Raw genomic sequence first — 14,102 nt, 5'->3', positions numbered from 1 at the left:
ATTCATCCTTATTTCCCCCCACAGATAAAATTCATTCTCATAAACTCACTTTGCGCCCTCTCTAATTAAACGCCCCTACCTCATTTCAGCTGCTTCAGTCGTAGTAGTCCTCTCTCCTACGAATCAGAAATGTCACATTGCGAAGCGATCGCGATCGCGGTCACTACGGCGGAGCTCACCGTTGATACGTCGTCATCATGTGATAGCATTTCGTTTCCCATATCATTTAGGTAATATGCTTAAAATCACTCATTAATTCAACTTTATCTTTTATGTCATTATAGAATATAGATATAGCTTCTGATTATGTATTTGTGCATTGTATCATCTCATTCTGTGCTGTGCCTGTATTATTTGTTTTCATTGATTTATACTGGAAAATTCATTTTAGTTTTGCTTTTATACCTTAGAAACTAGAGGAAAAAAAAAGTAATTGTAAATGTTAATTTTCAGATTTCTGATCTACAATCTGTTTGAATTGACTTATTTGAACTTATCTATTGGTATAGTGTTAGGAGTCCCACATCGAGTATATCAAAGTGCTTGATGTGGTACTTAAGCCTTTAGGTTCTCCCACCTATTGGACTAGTCTTTTGGGTTGGGCTCTCCTCATGGGCATATAGACACAACATATAGACTATAGACACTTGTGATTGTGAGATTTGTTTGAGAAAACGTCCAAAATTGAGAAAACAAAACTTCCAAAACAAACAAAAAGAAAACTTCCAAAACACCAAAACAAACAAAAAGAAAACTTCCAAAACAAAACAAAAAACAAGTTGTTCATAAGCTATTTTCAGCTTATTTAATTTAATTCAGCTTATTTAAGCTCTCCGAGATAAAACAAAACAAAAAACAAGTTGTTCATAAGCTATTTTCAGCTTATTTAATTTAATTCAGCTTATTTAAGCTCTCCGAGATAACATGAAAATAGTGTATAGCTTATACGAAAAATAATTTAACTTTATTTATCTTTTGTTTTAGAAACCAATCAATCTTGATATAAAACCATATAAAATTACTACCTGTGAAATTATGTTCCTTTCTCTTAGACCTTTTGTTGCCGAACGTGGTAGGTTCAACGCTTATTATGATAAGTGCTTATTCTATAAGGTATAAATTAAGCTGTTTATCCAAACAGAACCTTAGTTCTTTGGACCACATACAAATTAAAAAGAGATGTATGAAGTAGGAGCCAAAACTATGACTTAATTTTCATGTGATCATGTAAGATATAGGAGATTGTATAATAGTCGGGGATTTTTTTGCTACGGCATTATATGATTTTCTTTTAAGATGTTTGGATTTTATGTTGCTTAGAAGCCTTTTATATTTAAACTATCATCCTACTGTCATTGATTAATAATGTACAGTGTTTAGAAAACAAGCAAGTGCAAATTAGTTGCTAAATACATTGAGAGTATAGTATATTGAAATCTCCTCTGAAACCAATACAAGCACCCTACCATTCACAATGTACTTTGATAAATCGGCTATTTGAATTTTAATTAAGAAAAATTTCCCATGAAACTTTCCAAACATATATACTAGTACTATGTAATTGAAATAAAATTTGACAAACTTTTCTCAATTAATAATATGTGTATACAATTCAGGAACCTGCTGTCATCATGTTAGGAACCAGAGAACAACATAAGTACATAATAGGTCGAATAAGCAGGAAAAGAAGATTATAGAAAGAGAGGAAGAACTCTGCTATTTCAGCCAGCTAACCCTCTTGTTCATCGATTTTAACTTTATTTTCTCCATTTACTTTCTTTTTCTCCACGCATTATGTATGCACATGGTGGCGGGATTCAGACCATCATTTTGATTAAAAAACGTTGATCAGAATGATATTCTTTATTATTTGATTAGTGGCTAGCCTTAATTAATTTATTGAAACGATTATCGATACGAAATCCATACATTGTTCCATATAAACCATTTCTATGGCTATGCCACAATCTGATTTCATCAGCTACTGATTTCATATCTGAATAAGTAGAATAACAACCACATTTGAATGTTAACACAGTAAAATAGTGGGGGTAGTAGTAAAAGTTTAGTTTCAGCTATCGAGATAGACAATTGGCTCCCTTGCTAATGAGTCGACATTGCCAAATACCAGGAATTCATTCCCGCCGAAAACAACCACATGTAGGAAATCATCTTAACTTTCAGGCTCCATTCAAATAATAAGACAATTGAATGAATGCACTGGGGGTATAGTAATACCTCTTACATATTAAATTGTCGCAGAGTTACTATTTGATCCATATCTTGTATCTGAATGGTCTTCATGCTACTACTTAAATCTGGTATTCGCTTTACTACTTCTTGGTCTGGAATGTGGGTTACTATGAAGAGATGACAAGGTCATGGAATGACTATCAGGTACTGAAGTTTTTTCCAATAATTTTTTCGTGTTCTTATTTTCTGCAGATGACTTAACTCGCTAGTTGGTAAACATAGTTCTGCTTGCTTAATCTCGATTCAGTTCCCAGTGATTACTAGTATTTTGTTTTTCTTCTCTTTGATTCCGAAAAGTTCTATGAAAAGTCGCATTATGACTGGACACTAGAGGCACCTTTGTGTTTTGATCAACCCCTTTCTTCTTTAACATAGCTATTACAATACAACACCCTGACCTAGAGAAAAGGAAATGGGTAATACCATAACAGGCTCTTATGAAATGAGCAATTGTGAAAGAATATGTGCATTGCAGTTTATGTTACAATGACTCATTTATCTGCACCCTTTCCCTTTCCCTTTCGTTTACTATCTTTTTTTCTTCACCTTATTAAGGTATTCCTTTTTCTTTATGCATTTTTTCTTATCATTTTGTTATCTAATTTTAGTTTGGTTAACTTTAATTTCCTCCTTGGCGCAACTGGTAAAGTTGTTGTCATGTGACTGAAAGGTCACGGGTTCAAGTCCTGGAAACAGCCTCTTGTGTAAAACAGGGTAAGGCTGCGTACAATACACCAAATGGTGGGACCCCTTCCCGGACCCTGCATATGCGGGAGCTCTAGTGCACCGGGTTGCCCTTTTTTTTTAACTTTAATTTCCTCCTCTTCACTTTTTTGCTGAGTAAATTTTGTTTGTTCTTTATGTAGTCATCTATTGCAGTAAAAAAGGTCAATTCAGATGTTGTATAATCTAACGATAAAACCTTTACGGCTTCTTTTACTAAGATAAAGCCTTTTATAATTCATTTAAAACAAAAACCTTTTATAGTTGGTGGTGTTTTTTTAAGTTTATTTTATGTTTTATGCTTAAATTAAAGAAGCTCAAGTTGTGATTCCACACATAAGCACATTTCCTTACGTTCATTATCTTAATAAAATAATACTACTTGCATTAATCTACTGAGTTCCTTTTAAATAAGTATTAAAAATAATGTTCTTCATAGCTACATGACAAGGTTATGCTAATTACAAAACTTGGAAGTTATTTGGTTTAAAAGTAGTACTTTTATGTTCAATGCATTTCATGATGCGTTTATTATCAAATCAAAAACATCACCCTACTATGCATAACAACCCTTCTTGTTCATCCGCGTATACTTTTTTGAAGAACACCCTTGGTAATAGATTTGCTTTTGTCAAAGGAATAGCAAATAGTTTATAAAGGGCCCCTTCACTAGTAAAGTGCAAGTTGAAAATAGTGCTAAGATATAGAAAAATCTATTAACATAAATAGTTTACAAAAACAGTTTATAGCTTATAAGGAAATAGTTTACATTTATTTTATATTTTGTTGTAAAAATAACTTATACATGCGCTTATCATGATAAACGCTTATTTAAATAGGGACTATGTATATTTTGTGTTTGACTTGACTGTCAAGTTTTCTTATAAAGATTTGCAACCAGTCAAAGTATGCAGTTCCTGCATTTAATGATCCAACAATTTGAACCTTTAGGCCTTCGTGATGGTGCACATAATCCTGCAAATACCACTGTACTTTTTGGTGTAAGACTGCAATAGTATATAGAATGCACATAAATTATTTTTGTAGAACAGTTACATATTCTACGTTAAATTTTTTATCTTGCTTTAAAATTTTCACTTCTTTTTCTATTTTCCAGTAAGAAAGGAGGCATATAATGCCCATTAATTTATTTGAGTGAAAAATAAAAGGTGATTTACCATAAGCACACTTCTAATCTAATAGTGTATTTTGTCTAAAAATAGACCATCAAAATAAATTATCAAATTACTCATTTTTTTTTTTTTTTTCAATAAACCCGTGAAACTTTACACACACAAAAAAAAAAAAACCGTTAAACTGGATTGAACAAAAAAAAATTATGTTTGGACCAAATAAATAATTAATATACAAGTCAAATGTCAAGGTTATGATTGTTCTAGGTGTCAATATTTTGGAAGTGAGGACTGGAAAACAGTAAACATGTGAAATTCCAACTTTTCAAACATCATGTTTTTTGAAATATGAAAAGAAATGTGTACCAAAAAAAAATGCAGGCGAATGACGTCGCTGCTTAGATAATTTTGGTTGATTCCTAACTACCATTTTTTTATTGGAATGTTATTCTCTGTTTTCTTTTTTGAGAGCTGGAAATTTATTCTCTTGTTTTTTCTTTGATTCTTATTAGTATTTATTGTTTTTAATATTTTTGCTGTATAATATCAATGAGTGGCCTTGCCCGCCTTGTTTTACTCCTATAATATCTATGGAAAATATATTGCCCTTATTTCATTTTTTGAATTATTTGCAAAGGTTAATTTTTATGTACCGAAAGTATAAAACTTTTCTACAAATGCATATAATCAATCTACCAAAAAAAATGCATGTAATCTTTTTTTTTTGAGGAAAAAATGCATGTAATCTTTTTTTTGAGGAAAAAATGCATGTAATCATTAATGTTAAATAGATATTGTAGAGATGTTTTATGAATTGATTCTGAAGAATGACATCAACTAGTGGTTTGATTTAATGTACGTGTAGAAAAAAATTACACTGTGATTGCATAAATATTACATCTATGTTATGATAAAAACTAAACCCATAATTATTTACTCTATTCTTTTCTAACAATTTTTAAATTTATCCAAATGTCCACACTCTCCTTCTGCAATCAAATTTTACATATTTAAAATATAATTGATCATATATTTTTTTAAATGATAACTTTTTTTTTTTAAACCAAATGTATCTTGAGACCAAATTCCTTAAAGTCGTTGAGATTTATCTAAGAGATATCTCTTCTAACAATTAATGAATGATAATTTGGGTCTTTTAACGAGTGCCTCCGAGACACTATTTAAGCATTCTAAAATAAGCAATTATTTTTTTAAACAGTCAAATATTTCGATTTCCAATACATTAATTACACACATTTTCATAAATACTTACTATTGATGATGCTTAAAGAGTGCCGGAGGCACTCATTAACATTTCCCTTTAAATTTATACATTCCTAACAAAACAAATTAAGTTTATAGTCTAAATTTATGTAATATAGTTGTATTAAATAAGTTGTAAAAAGTTATTGTCTAAATATAGTAAAAAGTTGTAGTATTAAATAAGCAAATGTTTAGAACCTACTTTGTTCGAGAAGCCCGTGCACTTTACTCTGAATAGGGCCCGCTACTAGTTAGACACCTTAACATGTAGGACGAAGTTTCCTCCCTCAGGATGGCCAACCAAAAGATGCCTAGTCTGGTCCTCCTTCATTATTTGACCATTTGACATACAGAAATTTCTCTCCTGTCCATTCTAGTACTACTTTTTTTATTACTAAAAAACACGTAAATTTCAACGTTTGACTCTACATGGCCGCCACTTCTTTGGAATCAAAGGTATAAATACAAACATGTTTTCTCATTCCATATTCATTTCCTTTGCCACAAAGAAACATCAATACAACAAGTTTTTTTCCTTTCATCATTCTTTGATTCTTTCATTGTATTCTACACTCCATTTAGTTTATTGGTTTGGTTCAATTCATAATAACATTGCCTTAAAAAGAAAAATAAGAAACACAAGCTTGTGTTAAAGCTGTTTCATAACAGCAAAAATGGAAGGGACTGATATATACAGAGCTACTAATAGTTTAAGAGCAAGAAGTTCAACTGTTTGGAGACAGAGTGGAGTTGAGGTTTTCTCTAAATCATCACGTGAAGAAGATGATGAAGAAGCTCTCAAATGGGCTGCACTTGAAAAACTACCTACTTATAATCGTTTGAGAAAAGGTTTGTTGACAGCTTCTCATGGTGCAGCTCATGAAGTTGATGTTGGTGATCTTGCTTTTCAAGAAAAGCAGAAACTTTTGGAGAGATTGGTTAAGGTTGCTGAAGAGGATAATGAAAGGTTTCTATTGAAGGTCAAGGAAAGAGTTGATAGGTAACTATTATAGAAAATGTACTTTTTTTGCTTCATTGTTTTCTTTTGATCTTATTTCTCTCATAACTCAACATGTTTTGTGTTTTTTCTTCTCATTATAGAGTTGGACTTGATATTCCAACAATTGAAGTTCGATACCAGAACCTGAAAATTGATGCTGAAGCTTTTGTGGGAAGTAGAGCTTTGCCTAGTTTTATTAATGCTGCTACTAATGTTGTAGAGGTAGGGATAGATATCAGAACCTGAAAATTGATGCTGAAGGCTTTTTCTATTTTTATTTTTTTTATTTTTGCAGTTGAGTCTCATAAGTAAAAATATATATATATATATCTTTTTTTGTTTCAGGGGGTATTGAATTTTCTTCATATCATCCCAACCAAAAAGAGGCATGTGGCAATTCTTAAAGATGTTAGTGGAATCGTTAAACCTCGTAGGATGACACTACTTTTAGGTCCTCCTGGTTCAGGAAAGACCACACTTCTTTTAGCCTTATCTGGAAAGCTTGATCCAAGTCTCCAGGTAAATAAAATCATATAACTCACTTGTAGATCAAAGGTGGTAAACTTTATATCTAAAATTATCTAATTTGGATGCCGAATGCTTAATTTGTACAGCTAACTGGGAGTGTGACTTACAATGGGCATGGACTGAATGAGTTTGTACCTCAAAGAACTGCTGCTTATATCAGCCAACATGATGTTCATATTGGAGAAATGACTGTGAGGGAAACCTTGGCTTTCTCAGCAAGGTGCCAAGGAGTTGGATCACGTTATGGTTAGTATATTTTTACTACCTAATTAATGTTTTTTAAAATCTAATTTGAAATGTGGCTAAAGCTTAACTTGGGATCCAACAGACATGCTATCCGAGCTTTCTAGAAGAGAGAAGGCAGCAAACATCAAGCCTGACCCAGATATTGATGTCTACATGAAGGTATGCATTAAATAAGCTATTATCAATCAATATCGTAAATAGTAATTGGATATACTATACTATCTTTGCATCTCTAATTTTATTTTGATATAACAGGCAATTGCAACTGAAGGTCAGGAGTATAGCATTTCAACAGATTATGTACTCAAGGTAATACTTAAATATAGTTCAATTAGTATACTTATCCTCTCATAATCGCCAGATCAATAAAAATGTCTGACTTTAATCATAAGTACTAATAAAGTGATTAGTTGACAGTATAAAACTTTTTAATTGACAATGTATCAAAATTAAACTCATTGCATTTTTTATTGGTTACTCCCAATTTACATTTTTTTGAGTGGGCTTTGAAATTTGGGGCTCTATTGACACCTCTAGGCTCTATCATGTCTTGCATGCCATGATAAAGTTATGTTTCATGTTGTATGTTTAATATTTTTACAAGCCAACGGTATTAAGTTGTATATTGTATAATTTTGTAGATTTTGGGGTTGGATATATGCGCTGATACCATGGTGGGAGATGAAATGTTACGTGGTATCTCTGGAGGACAGAGGAAGCGTGTTACCACAGGAGAGATGTTGGTTGGACCAGCCAATGCATTGTTCATGGATGAAATTTCTACTGGGCTGGACAGTTCCACAACTTTTCAGATTGTGAGCTCTCTGAGACAATATGTTCACATTATGAATGGCACTGCGGTTATATCACTGCTCCAGCCAGCACCTGAGACTTATGATCTTTTTGATGACATTATCTTAATCTCTGATGGCCAAGTTGTGTACCACGGCCCCCGCGAATATGTTCTTGACTTTTTTGAATCAATGGGTTTCAAATGTCCTGAAAGGAAAGGTGCCGCTGACTTTCTTCAAGAAGTAACTTCGAAAAAGGATCAAGCACAGTACTGGGTGCGCAGAGATCAACCATACAGATTTGTAACTGTTACTCAATTCGCTGAGGCGTTTCAGTCCTTCCATATTGGTAGGAAACTTGCTGAGGAGCTTTCTGTACCATTTGACAAGACGAAGAGCCACCCAGCTGCTTTGACCACCAAAGAGTATGGTCTCAACAAGACGGAGCTTTTAAAGGCCAACTTCTCAAGAGAGTATTTGCTCATGAAAAGGAATTCGTTTGTTTACATCTTCAAGCTAACTCAGGTTTGGAATCTATCCCGCTCGTTTATAGCAATTTAAATAAATAGAAATGACACTGATTTTTGGACTAGTATTTGCTTATGAGAGTATTTGCTCATGAAAAGATATTCTTTTTCATTTATACATTCATGACCATGATTTTCTGTGACATAACGGTTTGCTCTTCATGCTTTGTTTTTCAGCTTTTCATCATGGCATTGATAGCAATGACACTGTTTTTTCGGACTGAGATGCATCGCGATGATCAGGATGATGCGGGTGTTTATGCTGGTGCTTTGTTTTTCACACTAGTAACGATGATGTTTAATGGAATGTCTGAGATTTCTATGACCATTGCTAAGCTTCCTGTTTACTACAAGCAACGAGACCTTCTATTTTATCCCTCATGGGCATATGCTATTCCTTCGTGGATTCTCAAGATTCCCGTTTCATTAGTGGAAGTTTCTCTTTGGGTGTTTCTTACCTACTATGTTATTGGATTTGATCCAAATGTTGGAAGGTAAAAGAAGTTTCTTTTATTCTGTTTGGAGCATGTAGTATTGAATGCCACTTCTATCTTGTTTGCATTTGATGTTACTTATGATGTGAGGTCTTGAATTTTGGGCAGGATGTTCAAGCAGTTCGTTGTGTTGTTTTTCATGAGTCAGATGGCTTCAGGATTGTTCCGAGCCATCGCATCCCTGGGTAGAAACATGATTGTTGCCAATACATTTGGGTCCTTTGCACTTCTCACATTTCTGTCATTGGGTGGCTTCATTCTCTCAAGAAGTAAGTTAAATTGACTAACACATTTAATTTTAACAATAAAAGATAAAAATGTTCTAAAATTTACTTTTTTGTAAGGAAATGAAACCTTAGCTAATTAATATTTCTTACATTTTATTGCTATTGTAACAGAGGATATCAAAGGCTGGTGGATTTGGGGTTACTGGATCTCACCTTTGATGTATGGGCAGAATGCTTTGATGGCCAATGAATTTCTTGGGAACAGTTGGCACAATGTAATTTATTCAGCTGGCTTGCAACTTCATAATTCATCTATTTTTGTTTGAAAAATTTGCAAGCCTAATTTATTTTATATTCTTAATTATAGGCTACTGCTGATTTGGGAAAAGATTATCTCGATACCCGAGGGTTCTTCCCACATGCATATTGGTATTGGATAGGCGTTGGGGGATTGGTTGGATTTGTGTTTCTTTTCAACATGGCGTTTGGTGTGGCTCTCGCTGTACTAGGCCCATTTGATAAGCCTAGTGCAACAATAACTGAAGATTCAGAAGATGATTCATCTACCATACAAGAAGTTGAATTACCACGTATTGGTGAGCTTTCTGATTATATGCATATCAGATATCACTCATGAAGGCAAACACATTGTAGTTTATCATATAGTTTAGTAGCTGAACAATTTTCTTATTATCTTTCAGAAAGTTCAGGAAGAGGAGATTCTGTTACAGAGTCCAGCCATGGAAAGAAAAAGGGAATGGTTCTTCCATTTGAACCACATTCTATCACTTTTGATGATATTGTATACTCTGTTGATATGCCAGTGGTAAGACTCGCACAAACTGATATGTTCGGCTTTTAGATATCTTTAACAGTTCATATTTTCTCAGACAATAATAACTTTTCTCACATGACTTTTATTTCAACTGGCAGGAAATGAAGGAGCAAGGTGTTACAGAGGATAGATTAGTGCTTTTGAAGGGTGTTAGTGGCGCATTCAGGCCCGGTGTTCTCACAGCTTTGATGGGTGTAAGTGGAGCTGGTAAAACAACTCTGATGGATGTTCTGGCTGGTAGGAAAACAGGTGGATATATTGATGGAGACATCAAGGTTTCTGGGTACCCTAAAAAGCAAGAAACATTTGCTAGAATTTCTGGCTACTGTGAGCAGAATGATATCCATTCACCTCATGTTACAGTTTATGAGTCCTTGCTTTATTCGGCTTGGCTTCGTTTACCTTCAGGAGTTGATTCCAACACCAGAAAGGTTAGTTAGTACGTGCTTTATTCGGCGTGGCTTTGTTTACCTTTGTTTACCTTACTTATTGAATATTACAAATGGTTGCAGATGTTTATTGATGAAGTCATGGATCTAGTGGAGCTGAACTCGTTGAGGAACTCTCTAGTTGGTTTGCCTGGTGTGAGTGGTCTCTCAACTGAACAGCGCAAGAGACTGACTATTGCAGTCGAACTTGTGGCTAATCCATCTATAATTTTCATGGATGAGCCTACTTCTGGTTTAGATGCTAGAGCGGCTGCAATTGTTATGAGAACTGTAAGGAACACAGTGGACACAGGAAGAACAGTTGTGTGTACCATCCATCAACCTAGCATTGACATATTTGAAGCATTTGATGAGGTATGTAGTGAATGGTCATAATAAATATTAATGATAAATGAAGCTGCCTTTTATACTTGAATCTGACATATTATCCATATGTACTTCTAGCTATTCCTTATGAAGCGTGGAGGACAAGAAATATATGTTGGACCACTGGGTCGTCATTCTACTCATTTGATCAAGTATTTCGAGGTAGGATCCTCTACGTAAATGTTATAACTTAAGTGAATCACTCTATTTCTTTATTGTAATTAGTTACTAAAGTTTTAGAATAACTTTTGTTGCAGAGCATTGACGGAGTGAGTAAAATCAAAGACGGATATAACCCAGCAACATGGATGTTGGAAGTTACAACTACCGCACAAGAACTTAATTTGGGTGTTGATTTTACTGATTTGTACAAAAATTCAGATCTATATAGGTAAACTAATGCATATGGATATGAATCTATAAACTATAGTAGCTTTTGCTGTCATGTTTGTTTTCTTGATTTGCATCATACTTAAACTGTTTGGTACGACTCTTCAGGAGAAACAAGCAACTTATTCAAGAACTTGGCGTGCCTGCTCCTGGTTCAAAAGATCTTCATTTCCCTACGCAATTCTCGCAGTCTTTCTTGGTCCAATGCCAAGCCTGCTTATGGAAACAACGTTGGTCATATTGGCGTAATCCACCGTACACTGCTGTGAGGTTTTTCTTCACTACATTCATAGGCTTGATGTTTGGAACAATGTTCTGGGACCTCGGTGGAAAACAGTAAGTTAAACTATTTTTAGTTAAAAATTAAGTTCATATTATTCGCAAAATATTATATTGCCATCTCTTTATTTGTTTGCACTGGAATTCTAATTCCTTTTGGTGACTTGCAGCTCAAGTAGACAAGACCTGTTGAACGCTGTTGGTTCAATGTATACCGCTGTTCTCTTCCTTGGAGTACAAAATTCTTCTTCTGTGCAGCCAGTGGTTGCAGTTGAAAGGACTGTATTTTATCGAGAAAAAGCTGCTGGAATGTATTCTGCCTTACCATATGCATTTTCACAGGTAACTATTATTGTTGTTTACGCTGCTGAAATGATTATTACTTAATTGAGTTTGCAAACTTTAAAATCTAATATTAACAACACCCTTTTTGTCGCAGATTTTGGTAGAGCTGCCTTATGTCTTTGCTCAAGCTGTGATATATGGAGTTATAGTCTATGCCATGATTGGATTTGAATGGACCGCAGAGAAATTCTTTTGGTATCTATTCTTCATGTACTTCACATTGCTCTACTTCACCTTCTATGGTATGATGGCTGTGGCAGTGACACCAAATCACCATGTTGCTTCTATTGTGGCTGCTGCATTTTATGCAATTTGGAATCTCTTTTCAGGATTTGTCGTCCCAAGACCTGTAAGTATTAGTATAGAGTACATTGTGAAAGGCTGTTTCAATGGATGTATGTTATATGTATCCTAACTGTTTTTTCTTGCCTTTTGGTAACAGAGCATTCCAATATGGTGGAGATGGTACTATTGGGCTTGTCCAGTTGCATGGACCATCTATGGATTGGTTGCATCTCAATTTGGAGATATAACTACTGTTATGGCGACCGAAGGTGGAAAAGATGTAAAGACTTTCCTTGACGACTTTTTTGGTATCCAACACGACTTCATAGGATGGTGTGCACTTGTGGTCGGTGGAATCGCCGTGGGCTTTGCCTTTATTTTCGCTGTTGCAATCAAGTCCTTTAACTTCCAAAAGAGATAGTTTGCACTCTTTCTCCAACAAGAAAGATTCTTTTTATTTTTTATTTTCCCTTCCCAATTTTTCATTGGCTCATATTGTATTTGTTGTAACCATCATACATGCAGTAGTTGATAGGAATTTTATTTCACCCTACTGCCAATTTGCAGTTTCTTTTGATACATATATATACAAACATATAAATGATGTAATACTTTTGTCGTATTAATTTGAGTAATCATTGAAATATATTTTGAGGCCAACCTTTTATAATCACTTGAGTTCGTATTTCTTCTTCTCTTGATAATTGATATGCACTCTCAATGCTGAATTTGCATGCTAGAAGATATGCCTGAGCTATCAATCTATCCAATTGATACTCTCTATTAAAGTGCATGTAAACATTATTAACTGCATGGTTTAAGTATCAGATTTATTCCGACTCTATGCTAAGATATATACAAGTGTTTTAAAACTCCAGGCTTCATAGTTTCAAGGCTCGTCATTGTCAAGCCTTTATTCTCACTCCATGTTTCCTTTGTTGAGCCAGTACCTTTGAAATATATAGTATTTAGTTTACACTCTTCCAATGAGTTCTAAAATGAAAATTCCGGAAGAATCTTCCCTGTTGGAGTTCCATGGATTCCTATTGCTTGAGTGTTGTTCCCTTTGCCTTTCTTTTTGCTGATCAAATTGAGGCGACATAGACTCCCCAAGCTGTTTAGTCCAAACCATTTTATGGAACTAGATGCAGCTTCTTCTTTTTTAAATGACAATGTTAGTATTTAGTTGTTAAATTAGTTTTTTATCATTTGTTCGGAATTGAACCAGGATCTTCAACTCATTATTAGGGGCGGCAAAACGGGGCCAACCCGCCCGGCCAGCCTGTTTAGCCCGTTATTTTTGGCAAGTTGAGTCGAGGTTTTGAACTCGTTTCTTATAGTTGACTCACTCCGCTTAACTAATCGAAAATACTAACGTCTCAAATTATACAATTAACTATTTATTATTTTCTTTTATTTTAATTCTTTAAATTTATCTTTTCCATACAATTTATTAAAGATAATTTTATAAATCAATTCATAATATTTTTTTCAAATTGTGTTATTTGAACATCTACTTTGTATGATAACTTTTAAAACAACCAAAATTTTATAATGGAAATAAGTTATTGACACAAAAATCAAAACAATAAAAAGAAAAACTAAAAACATAATATGATTATAAAAGAAAAAAGGCTAAAGTGCACTTTTCCCCCTTTAACTTTTAAAAACTTGCAATTTTGGCCCCCTAAGTATGAAAACTACAATTTTGGCCCCCTAACTTTTGGCCCCATTGCACATTTGGTCCTTTTGATCAATTTTGACCAGTCAACGCCTACGTGGCATGCCACATGTGTAATTAATTAATTAAAAAATTTTAAAAAAAATCATATAATCATTTTTTGAAATTAAATAAATTAAAAAAGGAATTAAATAATCAGAAAAAAAATAAAAAAAAGGAAAGGAAAGGAAGAAGGAGAGGCACGTGAAAATCCAGAAAAACATCATCTTCCAAAAAATTAAAACTTC

The 14,102-nt window shown here is 33.9% G+C and overlaps 1 protein-coding gene and 1 long non-coding RNA gene across 2 annotated transcripts; both read left to right on the top strand.

The window, feature by feature from the left end:
• Nucleotides 1–20: 20 nt before the first annotated feature.
• On the top strand, nt 21–3,049 carry LOC146951399 (uncharacterized). The gene is made up of 2 exons (XR_015027904.1): nt 21–230; nt 1,617–3,049. It is a non-coding gene; the product is annotated as an uncharacterized LOC146951399 (long non-coding RNA).
• Nucleotides 3,050–5,859: 2,810 nt separating this feature from the next.
• LOC146951398 (pleiotropic drug resistance protein 1-like) lies at nt 5,860–12,804 on the top strand. The gene is made up of 20 exons (XM_085747366.1): nt 5,860–6,372; nt 6,474–6,594; nt 6,718–6,891; nt 6,987–7,146; nt 7,229–7,305; nt 7,402–7,455; nt 7,788–8,462; nt 8,642–8,958; nt 9,067–9,227; nt 9,357–9,460; nt 9,553–9,781; nt 9,887–10,011; nt 10,119–10,451; nt 10,533–10,823; nt 10,914–10,997; nt 11,093–11,226; nt 11,334–11,561; nt 11,675–11,846; nt 11,944–12,198; nt 12,292–12,804. Exons 1-20 carry the CDS (start codon nt 6,047–6,049, stop codon nt 12,553–12,555), a joined length of 4,284 nt encoding a protein of 1,427 aa, XP_085603492.1. The 5' UTR covers nt 5,860–6,046; the 3' UTR covers nt 12,556–12,804.
• Nucleotides 12,805–14,102: the final 1,298 nt, after the last annotated feature.

The sequence above is a fragment of the Medicago sativa genome, chromosome 2, assembly GCF_051527215.1.
Source record: "Medicago sativa cultivar Bolivia chromosome 2, Bolivia_mono, whole genome shotgun sequence".
NCBI classification, from domain to species: Eukaryota; Viridiplantae; Streptophyta; class Magnoliopsida; order Fabales; family Fabaceae; genus Medicago; species Medicago sativa.
The sequence above is the reverse complement of the archived record's forward strand: the minus strand, read 5'-3'. Positions and strand labels throughout refer to the sequence as shown.

What these genes read in the sequence shown, in the direction of transcription:
- LOC146951398 (XM_085747366.1), top strand. Translation starts at nt 6,047, where the DNA reads ATGGAAGGGACTGATATATACAGAGCTACTAATAGTTTAAGAGCAAGA. An exon ending in AGGAGTTGGATCACGTTATG is followed by an intron (nt 7,147 to 7,228) that starts GTTAGTATATTT and finishes GGGATCCAACAG; the next exon opens with ACATGCTATCCGAGCTTTCT. An exon ending in TACCATATGCATTTTCACAG is followed by an intron (nt 11,847 to 11,943) that starts GTAACTATTATT and finishes TTTTTGTCGCAG; the next exon opens with ATTTTGGTAGAGCTGCCTTA.